This window comes from Mobula birostris, chromosome 2 (genome assembly GCF_030028105.1).
Source record: "Mobula birostris isolate sMobBir1 chromosome 2, sMobBir1.hap1, whole genome shotgun sequence".
Classification (NCBI taxonomy): domain Eukaryota; kingdom Metazoa; phylum Chordata; class Chondrichthyes; order Myliobatiformes; family Myliobatidae; genus Mobula; species Mobula birostris.
In genome coordinates this window covers 34,105,845-34,120,506 of record NC_092371.1, presented here as the reverse complement: position 1 = coordinate 34,120,506, position 14,662 = coordinate 34,105,845, and the positions used below count along the sequence as shown (strand labels likewise).

Below are 14,662 nucleotides of genomic sequence, written 5' to 3'. Positions count from 1 at the left end.
TTTTAAATAGTGCAGAAGGTTGTTGAAGGTTACAATGGGACATTGACAGGATGCAGAGCTGGGCTGAGAAGTGGCAGATAGAGTTCAATCCTGAAAAGTATGAAGTGATTATTTCTGGAAGGTCAAATATGAAGGAAGGAAGGACTAATGGAAGGATTCTTAACAGTGTGGAGGAACAGAAGGATCTTGGGGCCCACATCCATAGATCCCTCAATATTGCACTGCAAGTTGATAGAGTGGTTAAGAAAGTGTTTGGTGTGTTGGTCTTCGTTAATCAGGTATTGGGTTCGAGAGCCAAGAGGTAATATTGTAGCTCTAGAAAAGTAGAGGGGCAATGTCAGAGGTAAGTTTTTACACAGCAGGTGGTGAATACATGGAACACCCTGCCAGTAGATATGGTAGAGGTAGATACATAAGGGGCATTTGAGAAACCTTGAGTGGTCACATGGATCATAGAAAAATGGAGGGCTATATCGAGTAGGCTGGGAAAACATCATAAGTTGAAGGACCTGTACTGTGCTGTAATGTTCCATCTTCGATTCTTTCTGAGTCCTCATCACACATCCTGCTCAGTTAGATGTTATTACTTTCAACAACTTCTCCTTTAACTCCCTTATCAAGGGGTAGATATGGGAACCAACTTGGTCCAAGCCACACCCAGGTTTATGGGATATATGAAACAGTCTGTCATTCCTTGTTTCATTACCATGCAGGATCCCTCTCTCACCAGAACCTCAATTCCCACACACACTTTGTTGGTAACATTGATTGATTGCGTTGGTATTGTTTCTTGATCTCATAATGAACTCAGAGGACTCATTATGCTTACTGCCACTTCTGATCCTGTTCTCACTTTCTTCTTTTCTCTGACAGTTCCATTCACCTTCTATCTTCTCTAACTGCTAATCTAGCTTCTGAAGTGGAAATTATAATTTCTCCCACTCCAACTCCTGTAACACCTTCATCGCCTTCATAGGTTGTATAACAATGACATATTCTGTTCCAGTGTTTCTGAGATGCTTTCTTTATTTAGAATCATAATCATAGAGTCCCAGAGAAGTAAAGCACAGAAACAGGCCCTTTGGTTCATCTGGTCCATGCCAAAACTATTTAAACTGACCACTCCCATTTCTTAACTATAATTACTACCATAATTGATAGGACTAACAACCATGGCTATTTTATTTACTATCCTTCTGCTCTCACCCCTTCTCCTCCCATACACTCATTTCATGCAACCATAGAAGATGCTCATCTCACCTTTTACCACTTCCCATGAAGCCATTCAGACACTCAAACATTTGCAATAGAAGAAGCAATAATTCACTTGAATTACTTTCAACCTAGTTGACTCTATGAGGTACTCTTGATGTGATCTCATATGCACTGAAGAAAGCAAATGCAGATTGCTTTGCAAAACATCTCTGTTCAGTCCACAAGATGATCATGAACGTCCATGTGCCTGTTGCTCCAAGATTTAATCACACTCCCACTCTAACCTTTCATTTTGGCCACTCACACTTCTCCAACAAAGACCAATGCAATCTCTGGGAACAGCACTCAGCTTCTGACCAGGTACACGACTGTTTTTAAGAGTAGCACACACAAGACGTTGAAGTCTTTAGTTCAATAACTACAGATAATTAATTACTTTAGACTCATACTGCACATTTTCAAAGTTCAAATATTTTCATTCTTTCCTCTTCTGATATTTGAAAGTTAATTTCTCTCCCCCATGTATATCTACCCTCTTCCCTATATTCCAACCTTTATCACCTTCCTTCCGTCAACACTTCAGAATGAATGAGTCATTCATTTTCTCTTGCACCTCATCCACTGCATACCTTATTGCTCTTCCTCCTCTCCCTCCCCCACAATCTGTGTAAATTAAAACATGTTACATCCTTGCCATTTCCCAATTCTGATGAAAGATCACCATTATAAAACATTAATTGCTTTTCCCTCCACAGACTTGTTGTGTAACTCCAGCTTTTCCTATTTTTATCTTTAATAAATGTGCTTTAATGAAGAGCGTGTTGACTAATCCAGTGAGATTTTGATTTCTGGCAGAATCAGAATCAGAAACAACTTTAATACATTGGCATATGTAGTGAAATTTGTTGTTTTGCAGCAGCAGCACATTGAAAAATGTAATAATAAAATCTATAAATTACAATTAGAAGTGTATTATTAGTAACTTAATTTAATAAATTAAATTTATTAAATAGTGGAAAAAGAGAGGAAAAAGTAGTGAGCTGGTGTTTATGAGTTCATAGTCCACTCAGAGATCTGATGACAAGGAGGAAGACAATGTTCATGAAACATTGAGAGTGTGTTTTCAGGCTCCTGAACCACCTTCTTGATGGTAGCAATGAGAAAAGGGCATGTCCCATCTCTCGAGGCATCATCTCTTAAAGGTGTCCTCGATGCTGCGGAGGTCAGTGCAGCTTCTTCCGATCCTGTGTGGTGGTCGCTCCAGACCAAACAGGGATGCCACAGGTTAGAATAATCTCTAGGGTACATCTGTAGAAATTTACGCTTGTCATTTGTGACATACTGTACCAGGTCTCCTCAAAGTCCTAACAGTCCTAATAGTCCTAAAAGCACTACTGCCGTGCTTTCTTTGTAATTGCATCAATATGTTGGTTCTAGGATAGATCTTCAACGATTTGACACTCAGGAAGTTGAAACTGGTCACTTTTTCCACTGCTGTCCCCTAGTGGAACTGGTGTGTGTTCCCTCAACTTCCCCTTCCTGAAATCCACAATCAATTCCTTGGACTTACTGACATTGACTGCAAGGTCACCACTCAACCAGCTGATCTATCTCACCCTTGTGCACCTCCTCGTCACCATCTGATATTCTGCCAACAATAATTATGTCACTGGCAAATTTTTAGATGGCGTTTAAGCTGTGCCTAGCCATACAGTTGTGGGTGTAGAGCGAGTAGAGCAGTGGGCTAAGCAAACATCCTTGAGGTGTGCTAGTGTTGACTATCAGCAAGGAGGAGATGTTGTTTCTGATAAGGAAGTCAAGGATCAAGTTGCAGAAGTTGGTGCAGATGCTAAGTCCCTGCAGTTTCTTGATTAGAACTGAGGGTATGATTGTGTTGAACACTGAGCTGTAATGAATAAATAACAGCCTGATGTAGGTATAACTATCGTACAGGTGATCCAAAGCTGAGTGGAGAACCAGCGAAATTGCATCATGCTGTAGAGCTACGTATTGCGGCGACAGGCGAATTGCAGCGGGTGCAAGTGCTTGCTATGCAGGAGTTAATTCTAGGCAACAGCACCTGCAGTTCTTTTGCTTTTCAACCGAAATGAAATAGTTGTGTTTTGCCTTTAAACGTGATTAGTAATGCATAAAATGCAAACCAAAAGCCAAAGAAGTTCTGAACTAAAGTTTTTGTTAGGAAGTTATCACAATCCTTGATATTTGCTGAATGCTGGAAGGCCCTACAGTTTATTAAATTCTAGAACATCAGGTGTGAGGAGCTCTAAAAACTCTTCTGAACCAATACACCAAGCGATCTGTGGGAGTTGAAGTTTACTAACCCAATAGAATTTATTTAAGTAAAGGTCAGTTACTATGAAATTTATGCTAATACAAATAACACAATTGAAATGCTGGAAAGCATCTTAAAGGAATACACAAAGCTGAAGGAGCTATAATGGTACCAACTTTGATAAAACTATAGATAAATGAGAAAGCCATGCTATAGTATATATTTTAACACAACTATTTTAATAGTCTTCAATCACTGGACTTCCTTTTAACCAAAGTTGCAATTTCCAGTAGGATTATCCTTTTAGTGAGACATGCTGTGTCATTTCAGCAGCCAGTCCAACCCCATATACCCTCTACCCTTCTGAAATGAAAACAGAAAATGCTTGATCAGGCAGGGCAGCATTATGGACAGTGATAGACCTTGAGAACATCCAATGGAATGTCCTACAGAAGAACTCGATGGACAAAGTGATGCCCTTCTTCATCAAAGAGAGGGCTTCCCTTCCTCCATCATCTACACTGCCCACAAATGCATCTCTTCCATTTTGCGCACATCTGCCCTCACCCCATCCTCCCACCATCCCTGAGGGAATGGGTTCCTCTTGTCCACACCTACCACCCATCCCACCAGCTTCTGTGTCCAACACATAACTCTCCATAACTCCCACCAACAGGATCCCAGCCACCAAAAGTATCATTCCTTCCCCCCGATTTTCTGTGTTCTGTAGGGCCCTAAATAGCCCTTCGAGGTGAGTCATTTGGGGTAATCTACTGTACACAGTGCTCCCGGTGTGGCCTTCTGTATATCAGTGAGACCCGACGTAGATTGTGAGACTATTTTGCCGAGCACCTACACTCCGTCTACTGGGAGAAAAAGCGTGATATCCCAGTGGCCACCCATTTTAATTCCACTCCCCATTCACATTCTGACATGTCCATCCATGGCCTCCTCTACTGTCATGATGAGGCCAGACTCAGCTTGCAGGAGCAACACCTTACAATCTGTCTGGGCAGCCTCCAATCTGATGGCATGAACATCGATTTCTCAAACTTCTGGTAATGCCACCACTTCTCTATTCCCTATCCCCCCTTTCCATCTCTCACCTTATCTTCTTGCCTGCCCATTGCCTCCCTTTGGTGCTCCTCCCCCTCCCCTATAGCCTTCTGTCCTCTCCGATTAGACTCTCCCTTCTCCAGTCCTGTATCTCTTTCACCAAATAATTTCCCAGCTCTTTACCTCTTCCCTCCCTCCTTTCAGTTTCCCCATCACCTTGTGTTACTTCCTCACCTCCCCCCACCTGCTAACTCTGATTCCTCATCTTTTTTTCTCCAGTCCTGCTGAAGGTTCTCAGTCTGAAACATCGGCTGTACTCTTTTCCATGGATGCTGGCTGGCCTGCTGATTTACTTCAGCATTTTGCATGTGTTGCATAGATGGAGCATCACTCCCACCAAGCACTGCCCACAGGATGACAGCAGTGGCACCAGACTGTTGCTCACCTCTTTGCAGACTGTGGATTTGCGAAGCGGGTGAGGAGAAAGATGTAAGGATCTTTGTCATGATACATCATGAACAATTGCCTGACAGCAGACTCTCTGATCCACAGGCTGTTCCCAGAGACTCACAAAGAGATGAACATAAGTGCTATTGGCAGATCAGCAGACAGTGTCTGCCCAAAAGTTGTTGGTCTGCCGGCACATCGAGATGTCCGTGAAGGAATGGTGCCCACTGCACATTCCAAGCTGCTGGAGTACATGCTGAGGGATGATGTGAAGCTTGGTGCAGCCCCTGCGTGGGACAAGACCACAGTACAGGATTCTTCCACCACTGAAGAGGGAGGGGCTGAATTGTGTGAGGAAGCCCCCCCCCCCAATTATTTTAGTAATGTCTCACCCCAGGGGGCCACATCAGTGACAGTATGACAGTAGTGATCTTGATGTGTAGGAATGTAATAGAATGGTACCTAAAGCATTGACTACGAATATAAGAAAATGAAATGACATTGCATGGTTCATTCTTGTACTTATTTTCTATTCTGAAGAAAGTTTATTTTGATATAAAATTATAGGGACCAGAGACTAAGGGAAAATCACAGGATATAGAGGAGTGGAGACTCAAACAGTTCTGCAGATGCTAGAAATACACAAAATGCTGGAGGAACTCAGCAGATTAGGCAGAATCCATAGAGAGAATTAAAAAGTCAATATATCATGCCAAGATTGATGAAGGATCTTGGTCCAAAATGTCATGTGTTTATTTCCATCCATAGACATTGCCTGGACTGATGCATTTTGTGGATGTGGAAGATTGACTCCTGATTTTTAGTCACTTATTTTCATTGAGAGGGATAGTTTAGCTAGCTATTTTATCTTACTGAACGTGGGCAGAAATGAATCTGGCCCTTCTCATGGATATAATGCTATTCACACAGTCTACATGAGTCAGTGGATTGTTCAAACAATGAATAAGAACTAAGATTGTATTCAGTCCTAGTTTCCCAGCCACAGAATCCCTCAAACAGACCTGATATTACTGGGTGGTATGGGGACTCTGTGTCAAGTAATCGAGGGGTTAAATCAACGCAAACTGCACACTCACCTTTACATGAAGAGATTCCCATTTCATTCCAAATACACACAGAATTAAAAACACAATATAAACTACTAGAGGAACTCAGCAGGTAGGGTTACATCTGTGAAGAGGAATGGTCAGTCAATGTTTCCACTCTTATTTCAGATGCTGCCTGACCCACTGAGTTCCCCCTGCAGCTTGTTTTCACTCTGCATTCCAGCATCAGCATCTCTTGCTGTTCAAGACCTAGAATTAAATTCAACCCTTGACCTCTATCCAGTGATGCATGAGGGATTGTGAGCAACTATAAACCCCAACAACATTGAATGAATTTTTTACTCTGTCTACCCAGACTAATTTAGATAGAATCCAAGACATAGCCTTTAACTTAACTTAAAAGCTTAATGCAAATTACTGAACAGGAGAATTAACAGAAAAATGTATATAAGGTTATGCACTTAAAAGTTTCACCCAGTAACATATGCAAAATTTTCAATGGAGATTAGGTACATGTATTAGACAGAATGTACTGCCGTGAACCATCTCTTGCACCTGCTGCCTGTGATCGCCTCTTAACCAAACTCACCTCAAATTCCAAAGGGAAATGATTGGTTCATTCAACAAATGGACAAAGCTTTTGACTCAGTAATCTACATTTCCTTTGTGGCGTAATTATGCAAACCGTTGGTTATGGCCATGTAAGAATTTTCAGTTTGCTGAAGTATCTCAGCAAGCTTTCCCTCTGCCATTGAACTTGCTGCGGTGCCCAGATTTTAAAAAAATCTTCAACAGAGCTTGACTAATATGCCGGGGCTGTCTCTATTCAATGCTACCTCCACCGAGAGAAGCTGACAGCCCATGGAAAAATACAAGTATGCTGATATGAAAACTTCACTGTAGATGTGCACTCACAAATAATAACACAAGAGGGCACCAAGTTACAAGCATAATGACACTAAAGAGTATGAAGACCATCCCACATTTCCAGAACATCGCTGCTGACTGGCGGAGCAATTCTCTGCCAATCAGTTATAACCCTGTACTTTCAATGGACATTTTAAATCTTCAAAGGATAGGGAGGAGCTATTGCCTGTCAGTGCACTATAAATGCATTGAAACATCAGTCAGCACATCTAAAGGAATGCATTAATTCTCTGCATATGAAGAGAAAGAAAGAAAAGTAGGGAACTTTCTGTTTTGGTACCCTTTAAATCAACAGCAATTGGTCTTGTGGTGGCCTGAAGGGGATCAATTACTATTAGTCGAAATTGTGAAGAATGATATGCCAACCTCAAGCCTCTGCACTATGAATTAATGGAACTTTCCTGAAGCATCAGAGAACAAATTTCGTTCTGTTTAAGCTTTGCTTCTAGAAGTACAACTCTGTCATTGTCAAGATGAATTCGACACATTCAGCATTCTTCTTTTATCCTGCGATGATGAACAGCACAGAGGATCTGAATGAAAGCAGCACCCTGAACAACAGGAACGACACAAGCTTTTGTGAGCAGGTGCCAATTAAAGCTGAACTGTTTTTCTGTCTGGGCATCATCAGCTTCTTAGAAAACGTCTTGGTCATCCTGGCAGTTGCTAAGAACAAAAACCTCCATTCTCCCATGTATCTTTTCCTGTGTAGTTTAGCAGTGGCTGATATGCTGGTAAGTGTATCCAATGCCTTGGAGACAATAGTGATGGCATTTTTAAAGAATGGCTTTTTAGTGGCAAATGACCAGCTCATTCAGCAAATGGATAATGTTTTTGACTCAATGATCTGCATTTCTTTAGTAGCTTCAATATGCAATCTATTGGTCATTGCCATCGACAGGTACATCACGATCTTCTACGCTTTGCGCTACCACAGCATCATGACGGTAAAGCGAGCGATTATTTTGATCATAGTTATCTGGGTTTTTTGTATTTTCTGTGGTATCATCTTCATCATATATTCAGACAGTCAAACCGTCATCATTTGCCTTATCACCATGTTCTTCGTCATGCTTTTCCTCATGACTACTCTTTATGTCCACATGTTCATGCTTGCCCGACTACACATTAAAAGAATCGCTACACTCCCAGTCCCCGGTGCGGTCCATCAGAGGACGTGTATGAAAGGGGCAATTACCATCACTATCCTGCTTGGAATCTTTATCATCTGTTGGGCACCGTTTTTCCTTCACCTCATCATGATTATATCATGCCCTAAAAACCCATACTGCATATGTTACACTTCACATTTTAACACCTACTTGATTCTCATCATGTGCAATTCAGTCATTGACCCGATTATTTACGCCTTCCGGAGTCAAGAGATGCGCAAGACGTTCAAAGAGATTCTTTGCTGCTATTGCATGAATTTCAACTTCCGCTGCAAGTAATAACTTTGACTGGTACAAAATACTGTGAGGAACAACGGTCCTTTTGCTCCAAAGTGATGCTTGAACCTACATCTGTAAATCTCATAATCAATCAGTGCATACAGAAACCATGTGGACAGAACTTTGGAAGATGGAACACAGTATCAAACCCTTCATGATATATCTGCTGCAAATACTCACTGCAGGTTTGCAAAACTGTGAAAAGCTAAGAGTAGTTAATATCTTGTGATTCCCGTTGCAGGCCATGTTCTTGGGCTACACAAATGCAAAATGATGTGATTAATAAATAATAATGAACATTTATTAACATTCATACAAGGATGATACTTATGTTTCTTTAGTAGACAACAGCTTAATGTGTTTGCAATAAATGAAGACTGCACAATTTAAACTCTGAGAGATATTTGCACATAATGAATGATACATTAAAGTGAATATTTAAAATTGTTTCCTGTCTAATATACTGCTTCATCAGTTGGCATTTTATTGATTGCAACTGCTTCATATTAATATTCAATGTCTGATCAAGTAGCATCTACAATTCTCTGGAGGATTAATTGTTTACTTTTTCTGCTTTCTAAGATCTATGGTAAATTATACGAATAATAACAATGTATGTCTATGGTTAGCAGTCATTTGCACACTGAGTCTTGGATTTCCCTATGTAATAAGTTCAATTAAGTATGTAACTAAAGTGATTGTTTGATTTTGGCAGGTGAGCCATTCATGAAAGTATAACATGCTTAAAAGGAACTTATTTCTGTTCTTAAGTTTCTGGGCGTAATATATGAGTTTCCTTCAATTATTTTCTCTTCCAAGACCACACTTCAGCTTACAGCCAGACATAGTAGAAAACAGAATCACTCTTTTAATGCATCCTCCTTTCTGAACCTCTCTGTATTTTGTTGCCTTTATTACATTTCTACGGCATTGGTATTAGCTGTTTTAGAATCCCAATTTTTTACAATGCACTGTTTTAAATGTGTTAGGCATCATTTGCATGGACTATCTATTCACTTAGAGATGAACTACAGTACATGGTGTAAGCTAGGTCTCATTGCTGAGATATGCATGTTTTGTATGTGAAGCTACTGTATGTGTCTTTTGGAAGAATATTGAGCAGAATTTAACAAATTCAACAGAACTTATATATTTTTGAATCTTATCTTTGCAATATCCGACAGAGGTACTCTAGACCAAATGTTTCTGTCAAACTAGACTGCGATATTTGTCAAGTAATTTTTAAAAACATGATTGAACCTATATTTTGTGTCTTTGTGTGCTTTAAATATATGAAGTATATTGCACTCAGATTATTTTTATATTAAATTGTATGGAAGTTGGTACAAAAATGGTTTACATTTTCAAAAATAGGATTTAGAATGGAACAGAGCCTATTAATTGAAACTGTGAGCACCTTGGGAAAACTGTATTTGATTAAAACCATCTATGAAATTTAGTAAACTAGATTGCACATTGAGTGGTTCTGTGTAGACAGTTACTAAGTACAGTGTGACACAACAGTTTTAGTAAACACATCTACTTGCAAGATGCGGAGGGTTTACACACTTATAAAATTTGCTTAATTAAATACATAATTTTTTTAAGATTTTTATAAGACCATTAGATATAGGAGCAAAATTAGGCCATTTGACCCCTCGAGTCTGTTCCACCACTTCATCATGGCTGATCCAATTTTCCTCAGAGCCAATCTCCTGCCTTCTCTCCGTATCCCTTTATGCACAAGCTAAACAAGAATCTATCAAATTCTGTCTTAAAAGACTTGGCCCCCACAGCTGCAAGTGGCAAAAATTCCACAGATTCAGAACTCCCTGGCTAAAGAAATTTCCCTGAAAATCAGTTGCAGAACACTATTTTTGCCAACATTATGCAACTGATTTTTTTTCCAAAGAGAAGCATTAGATGCAAGAAGTGTCAAGGAATAAAGGGAGAGAGTGGAAAGATGGTATCGTGATAAAGGATCAGCCTTGGTTATATTGAATGTCCAAGCAGGGCCAAATGATCTACTGACTGCCTGCATTTTGACAATTGATGAATTTGTAATCTCATATCAGTTTAATAATGACTCAGTCATTCAGTCAGTGGGTGCCGTCCTGAATCCAGGGTTGGCGGCTATGCACCTCCATCTTCTTCGATCTTGCGACAGCACCGAGTACAGCCTCTCCTCCAGCTTGTTCTTGCTGGCCGCCTTGGCACCGCCCACCGCCGCCCCCGCTGAACTCGAGCCCGAGACCGTGTCGGCTTCCAGCCGTGGCCGCTTCTTCGAGCTCGGCCCTTTCTTAGGCGGAGGCCTTGGGCAGTCCAGGCACACGGTGCAGCGCCCAAGTTCATCATGTCTCTTCTAACTAAGTGCATAGCATAAGATTCATAGATACATGGTGAGGCTTTAATCTCTTCCACGGAAGATGGCCATTGGCTCACGAGGAGCTCATCCGCCCTTTGTCAGGTCTTGTTTTTTTTAGTCCTGCTGGGTGTCCTCATACCCTTCTCACCAGACTAAGTCCGGTTAATAATGATTACAAAATATTAAAAAAACTGAAGTTATGTAACTCCTTCCTCTCATTTTCACACAGTTCCCCCCCCCCCCACCGTGCTGAAGTTGATAACAATCTTTTATTTTGACGTTCAAGGAATAGGGTCAAATAACCAACTTTTTTTCTATTGAACCGGAACTTTAAACAACAACAAGCTGATGTGGTTGTAGGAAGATCTTTACTGTTGAATGGTCTGATCATGTTCTGAGGCCAAATTCACATCACAGGGAAAGTAGACATCTTGGTATCAACTAAACAAGCAGAGGACATTATCTGAAACTTTCTTTCCGTATGGCTCAGTTCTGCACCAAGCAGCCTATTCAAAAGCTGAGCCATGGGTGTATCCAGTGCAGAATAAAATGCCATAGAAAACTGTGATGTGTGTTCTTCACGGAAGATAGTTTCACTATTAGGCAATATTGCTACTACTACTTAATTCATGCAGATAATAATACTTCTGCTTACATTTGTACTTTAGTTGACTTAGTATTTTGAGCAGTCTTCTGTTACTAATTAATTGTACCGAAGTATATGTTTGTAATATGTTCAAAGACTTGTGTTTAATTGTGCCAACTGAAACCAAATAGGCATTTGGTCTGTGCCTGAATTGTTCATGTAATTGAATGAAATATTTATTTTCCTTTGTTCTTGGTTAAAGGTTACACAAACTAGATATGACGGTCTGTGGCTAGGTATTCCAAACAAGTGTATGTACTTGCAGGAAGCTTATTGAAGCTAGTAATCTCTGGAAGATCCAGGAATCTTGTTCAGATTTTAAGGACAGTGTAACCTTTTATTGTTTGTTTATCTGCTGTATATTGCAAAAGTATAAATGCATGGGATGCACAATTCAAAAACCTGGAATGTGTGACTTCTTGCTGGGATTTGGTGTACTTCAAGCTCATAGGCAGAAAGAAAATTCTTTTAAGTACCATTTTACATGGGGCAGACAAATGAATGTAGATGTGACATGTCACCAATAAATATATGGTATCATGTTTGGCCTCTTGACTAAGAAAATATTCTTAATGTATTTGAGCCAGCCAGTATTTGACACTGGCAGAGATTAGTGTTTTGCTTACAATTATCTCATGGAGAAATGTCATTGTAGTTACTAGGAAGGTCTTAGCCCCTCGAATATTTACAATTTATATTAGTACCCCCGATGAAAAGTCAGAGTGAACAATACAAAGATTTATGGCAACAAAACTAAGTCGGTGAAAGGTTTAAAAAAGGAGATTGCAAATGCTCAAATGAGGACCAACAAACAATCTGCCGAAACAATACAACAGATCATGCAGCATCTATTGGGGGAAAGGAATTGTCGATATCTTTGGGTATGAACTCTTCCTCAAGACCAGGCAATAAGTCTTCAAATCTTAGAATCCTAATGCGTCATCTTGTCCTAAAATAACAATAATTTCTTCCCCTTCACCCCCACAGACGCTGCTTGACCCACACAGTTTCTCCAGTGGATTTTTTTTTGTAATATAGGAAGATGTGAAATTATTCTCTTTTGTAGGAAGGATAAAGTTTATGCCTTATATTTGTTTTTAACATAGGAGGGAGCCATTCATCCCACCGAGTCAATGCCAGATCTCAGAACAATTCTTTCATTCTCTCATGCTTTTCTTCCCATAAATTGCTGCTTGGTGGACTAGAAAATTATTATTTTCACAAATTCCACATGCATACAAAATACACTGAAAGATAAGTATTTCCGTCAATATGGGTACATTTACAATATGTTCAAGCATATATTCCATCCTCAGAAGGATATTTCTAATTGAAAACTGTTGCCATGTGAAAATTTTCTAAGATTAAACACATTTCATTCCTGTAATTTCATTTTCTAAGTAACACCAAAGACAATGCATTTTGAACATTTATCTGAGTTCCATATTTATTAGTTAAGGCTCTCTGTAGTCATGGAAAAAATGGTTAAATGGAATTTAGTTGGACATCAGCTGTGACTTAATGCAATGTCAGAATGGATTTGAGGGCTGTATGACCTTTTCCTGTCCCTAATTTAACCCAGTCTATTTTGCCATTTCTTTGCTGGCTGGCTAACAAGGTTTCAGATGCAAGCATTGTTTATACTGCATTGACAGATACATTGTGCAAAGTCTTAAAATTTATATAGGGAAAATCATAAACTTGACTTCACTGAGAAAACTGCAGAAGATTGTAGTATATTATTTTGATGACATATACAGTGATCCCGAGCTATCACAAGTGTACTCCTTGTTTAATGCTGTGCAATTCCACTTTGCAGTATTGAAATGCAAAATGTTGTGTAACTGTCTACTTCAGAGCTAAAGATTGAGCAATTGGTGTCAAGAATTTATTGTTGTAAATTGTGTTATGCAATACTATCTGCTATATTCCAAACATTTTTCCAATTTCAAAATATGAACCTTATATCAATAAATTGGGAACGCTTAATTACTTACTTTCACTTTTTTCCTTTTTGAATAACAAAATATTTTAGTGATTCTACATTTGTATATTATGTATAGTATTTTTAAATAAATCTATGTCTTGACAAATATAAAATAGATGCCAATTTAAACAAGCAAAATGTGGCTGTTAAAGGAATGTGGTAAATAGTTTCTTACATAGCTCAATAAATATATTCCACTGGTTGTTTAGTACTGGGTGTTGAAACTAATTGCTTTGGTGGTGAGATTAGTCAGGGAGTCACTTGAAGCAAATCCATGGGCTATTTCGCACCTCACCTCTTCCTGCCTGGTATTGATGCAATAAAAATAAAAAAATAAATATGTGGGGTTGACGGTTACAAATTTTCTATGAAAAATAATATCTTTCTTTACTGCTACTGAAGGTTAGTTTTTACCTCCTTCATCTTGTGAGTTGTGCTGCCTTAGGCTAATCTTCCTCAGAAGGAATTATGTTAGCTTTGGATTCTCAGAATGGTCCCAATGTAGCCATATGGACAATTCTGACTGGTTGATTCCTGTCAGTAGGGAGTGACTTATGAGCTCTTACAACCCAAATGTCCAGGTAGATAACTATATACAATTATACTATTGAATAATATTAAGACTTCAGAGGGAGAACTGAGGCAATCATTCATTAGGACTATATTGGGGTAACAATGCACCTTCTTACTCAAAACCAGGGATGTACTAAGCTAAAGGATCACTGCTGTAGTAGCTCACTGCTTTTTAATTAAACCGCAAGATGTGGATGTGAATGGCCCTTCCATAGTTGTTCTTGAGATTGCGGTGAGTCAACATGCTGAACCGCTGTAGCCCTTGTTATAAAGATCTGCCTACAGCATGGCCTTTCAAGAACTTCAGGTAGAGTGTTCAAGGATTTTAACATAACAGTAATGAAGAAATAGTGACACATGTCCAAGTCAGAATGGTATAATTCAGAGGAGAGTTTGTAGGTGGAAAAATCAATTTTTACTGTCTTAATATCTCATTTCATGGACTTGGGAGATGCTGTTGAAGAACCTTACGCTATGCAGTATACACTAGATGCATAGTGCACTGAGCAGTGAGAAATGTATGGGTGCCAATCAAAGGCAAAACACTCAAAATACTGATGGAACTCTTCAGGTCAGGCAGCATCGATGGAGAGGAATAAACAGTTTGCATTTTACGCTGAGACCCTTCATCAGTA

The 14,662-nt window shown here is 39.5% G+C and overlaps 1 protein-coding gene across 1 annotated transcript; it reads left to right on the top strand.

Annotated features, from left to right (window-relative positions):
• The first annotated feature begins 7,230 nt into the window (after positions 1-7,230).
• Positions 7,231-13,505, top strand: LOC140185956 (melanocortin receptor 3-like). The gene has a single exon (XM_072239759.1). It carries the CDS (start codon positions 7,479-7,481, stop codon positions 8,454-8,456), a length of 978 nt encoding a protein of 325 aa, XP_072095860.1. The 5' UTR covers positions 7,231-7,478; the 3' UTR covers positions 8,457-13,505.
• The last annotated feature ends 1,157 nt before the right edge of the window (positions 13,506-14,662 follow it).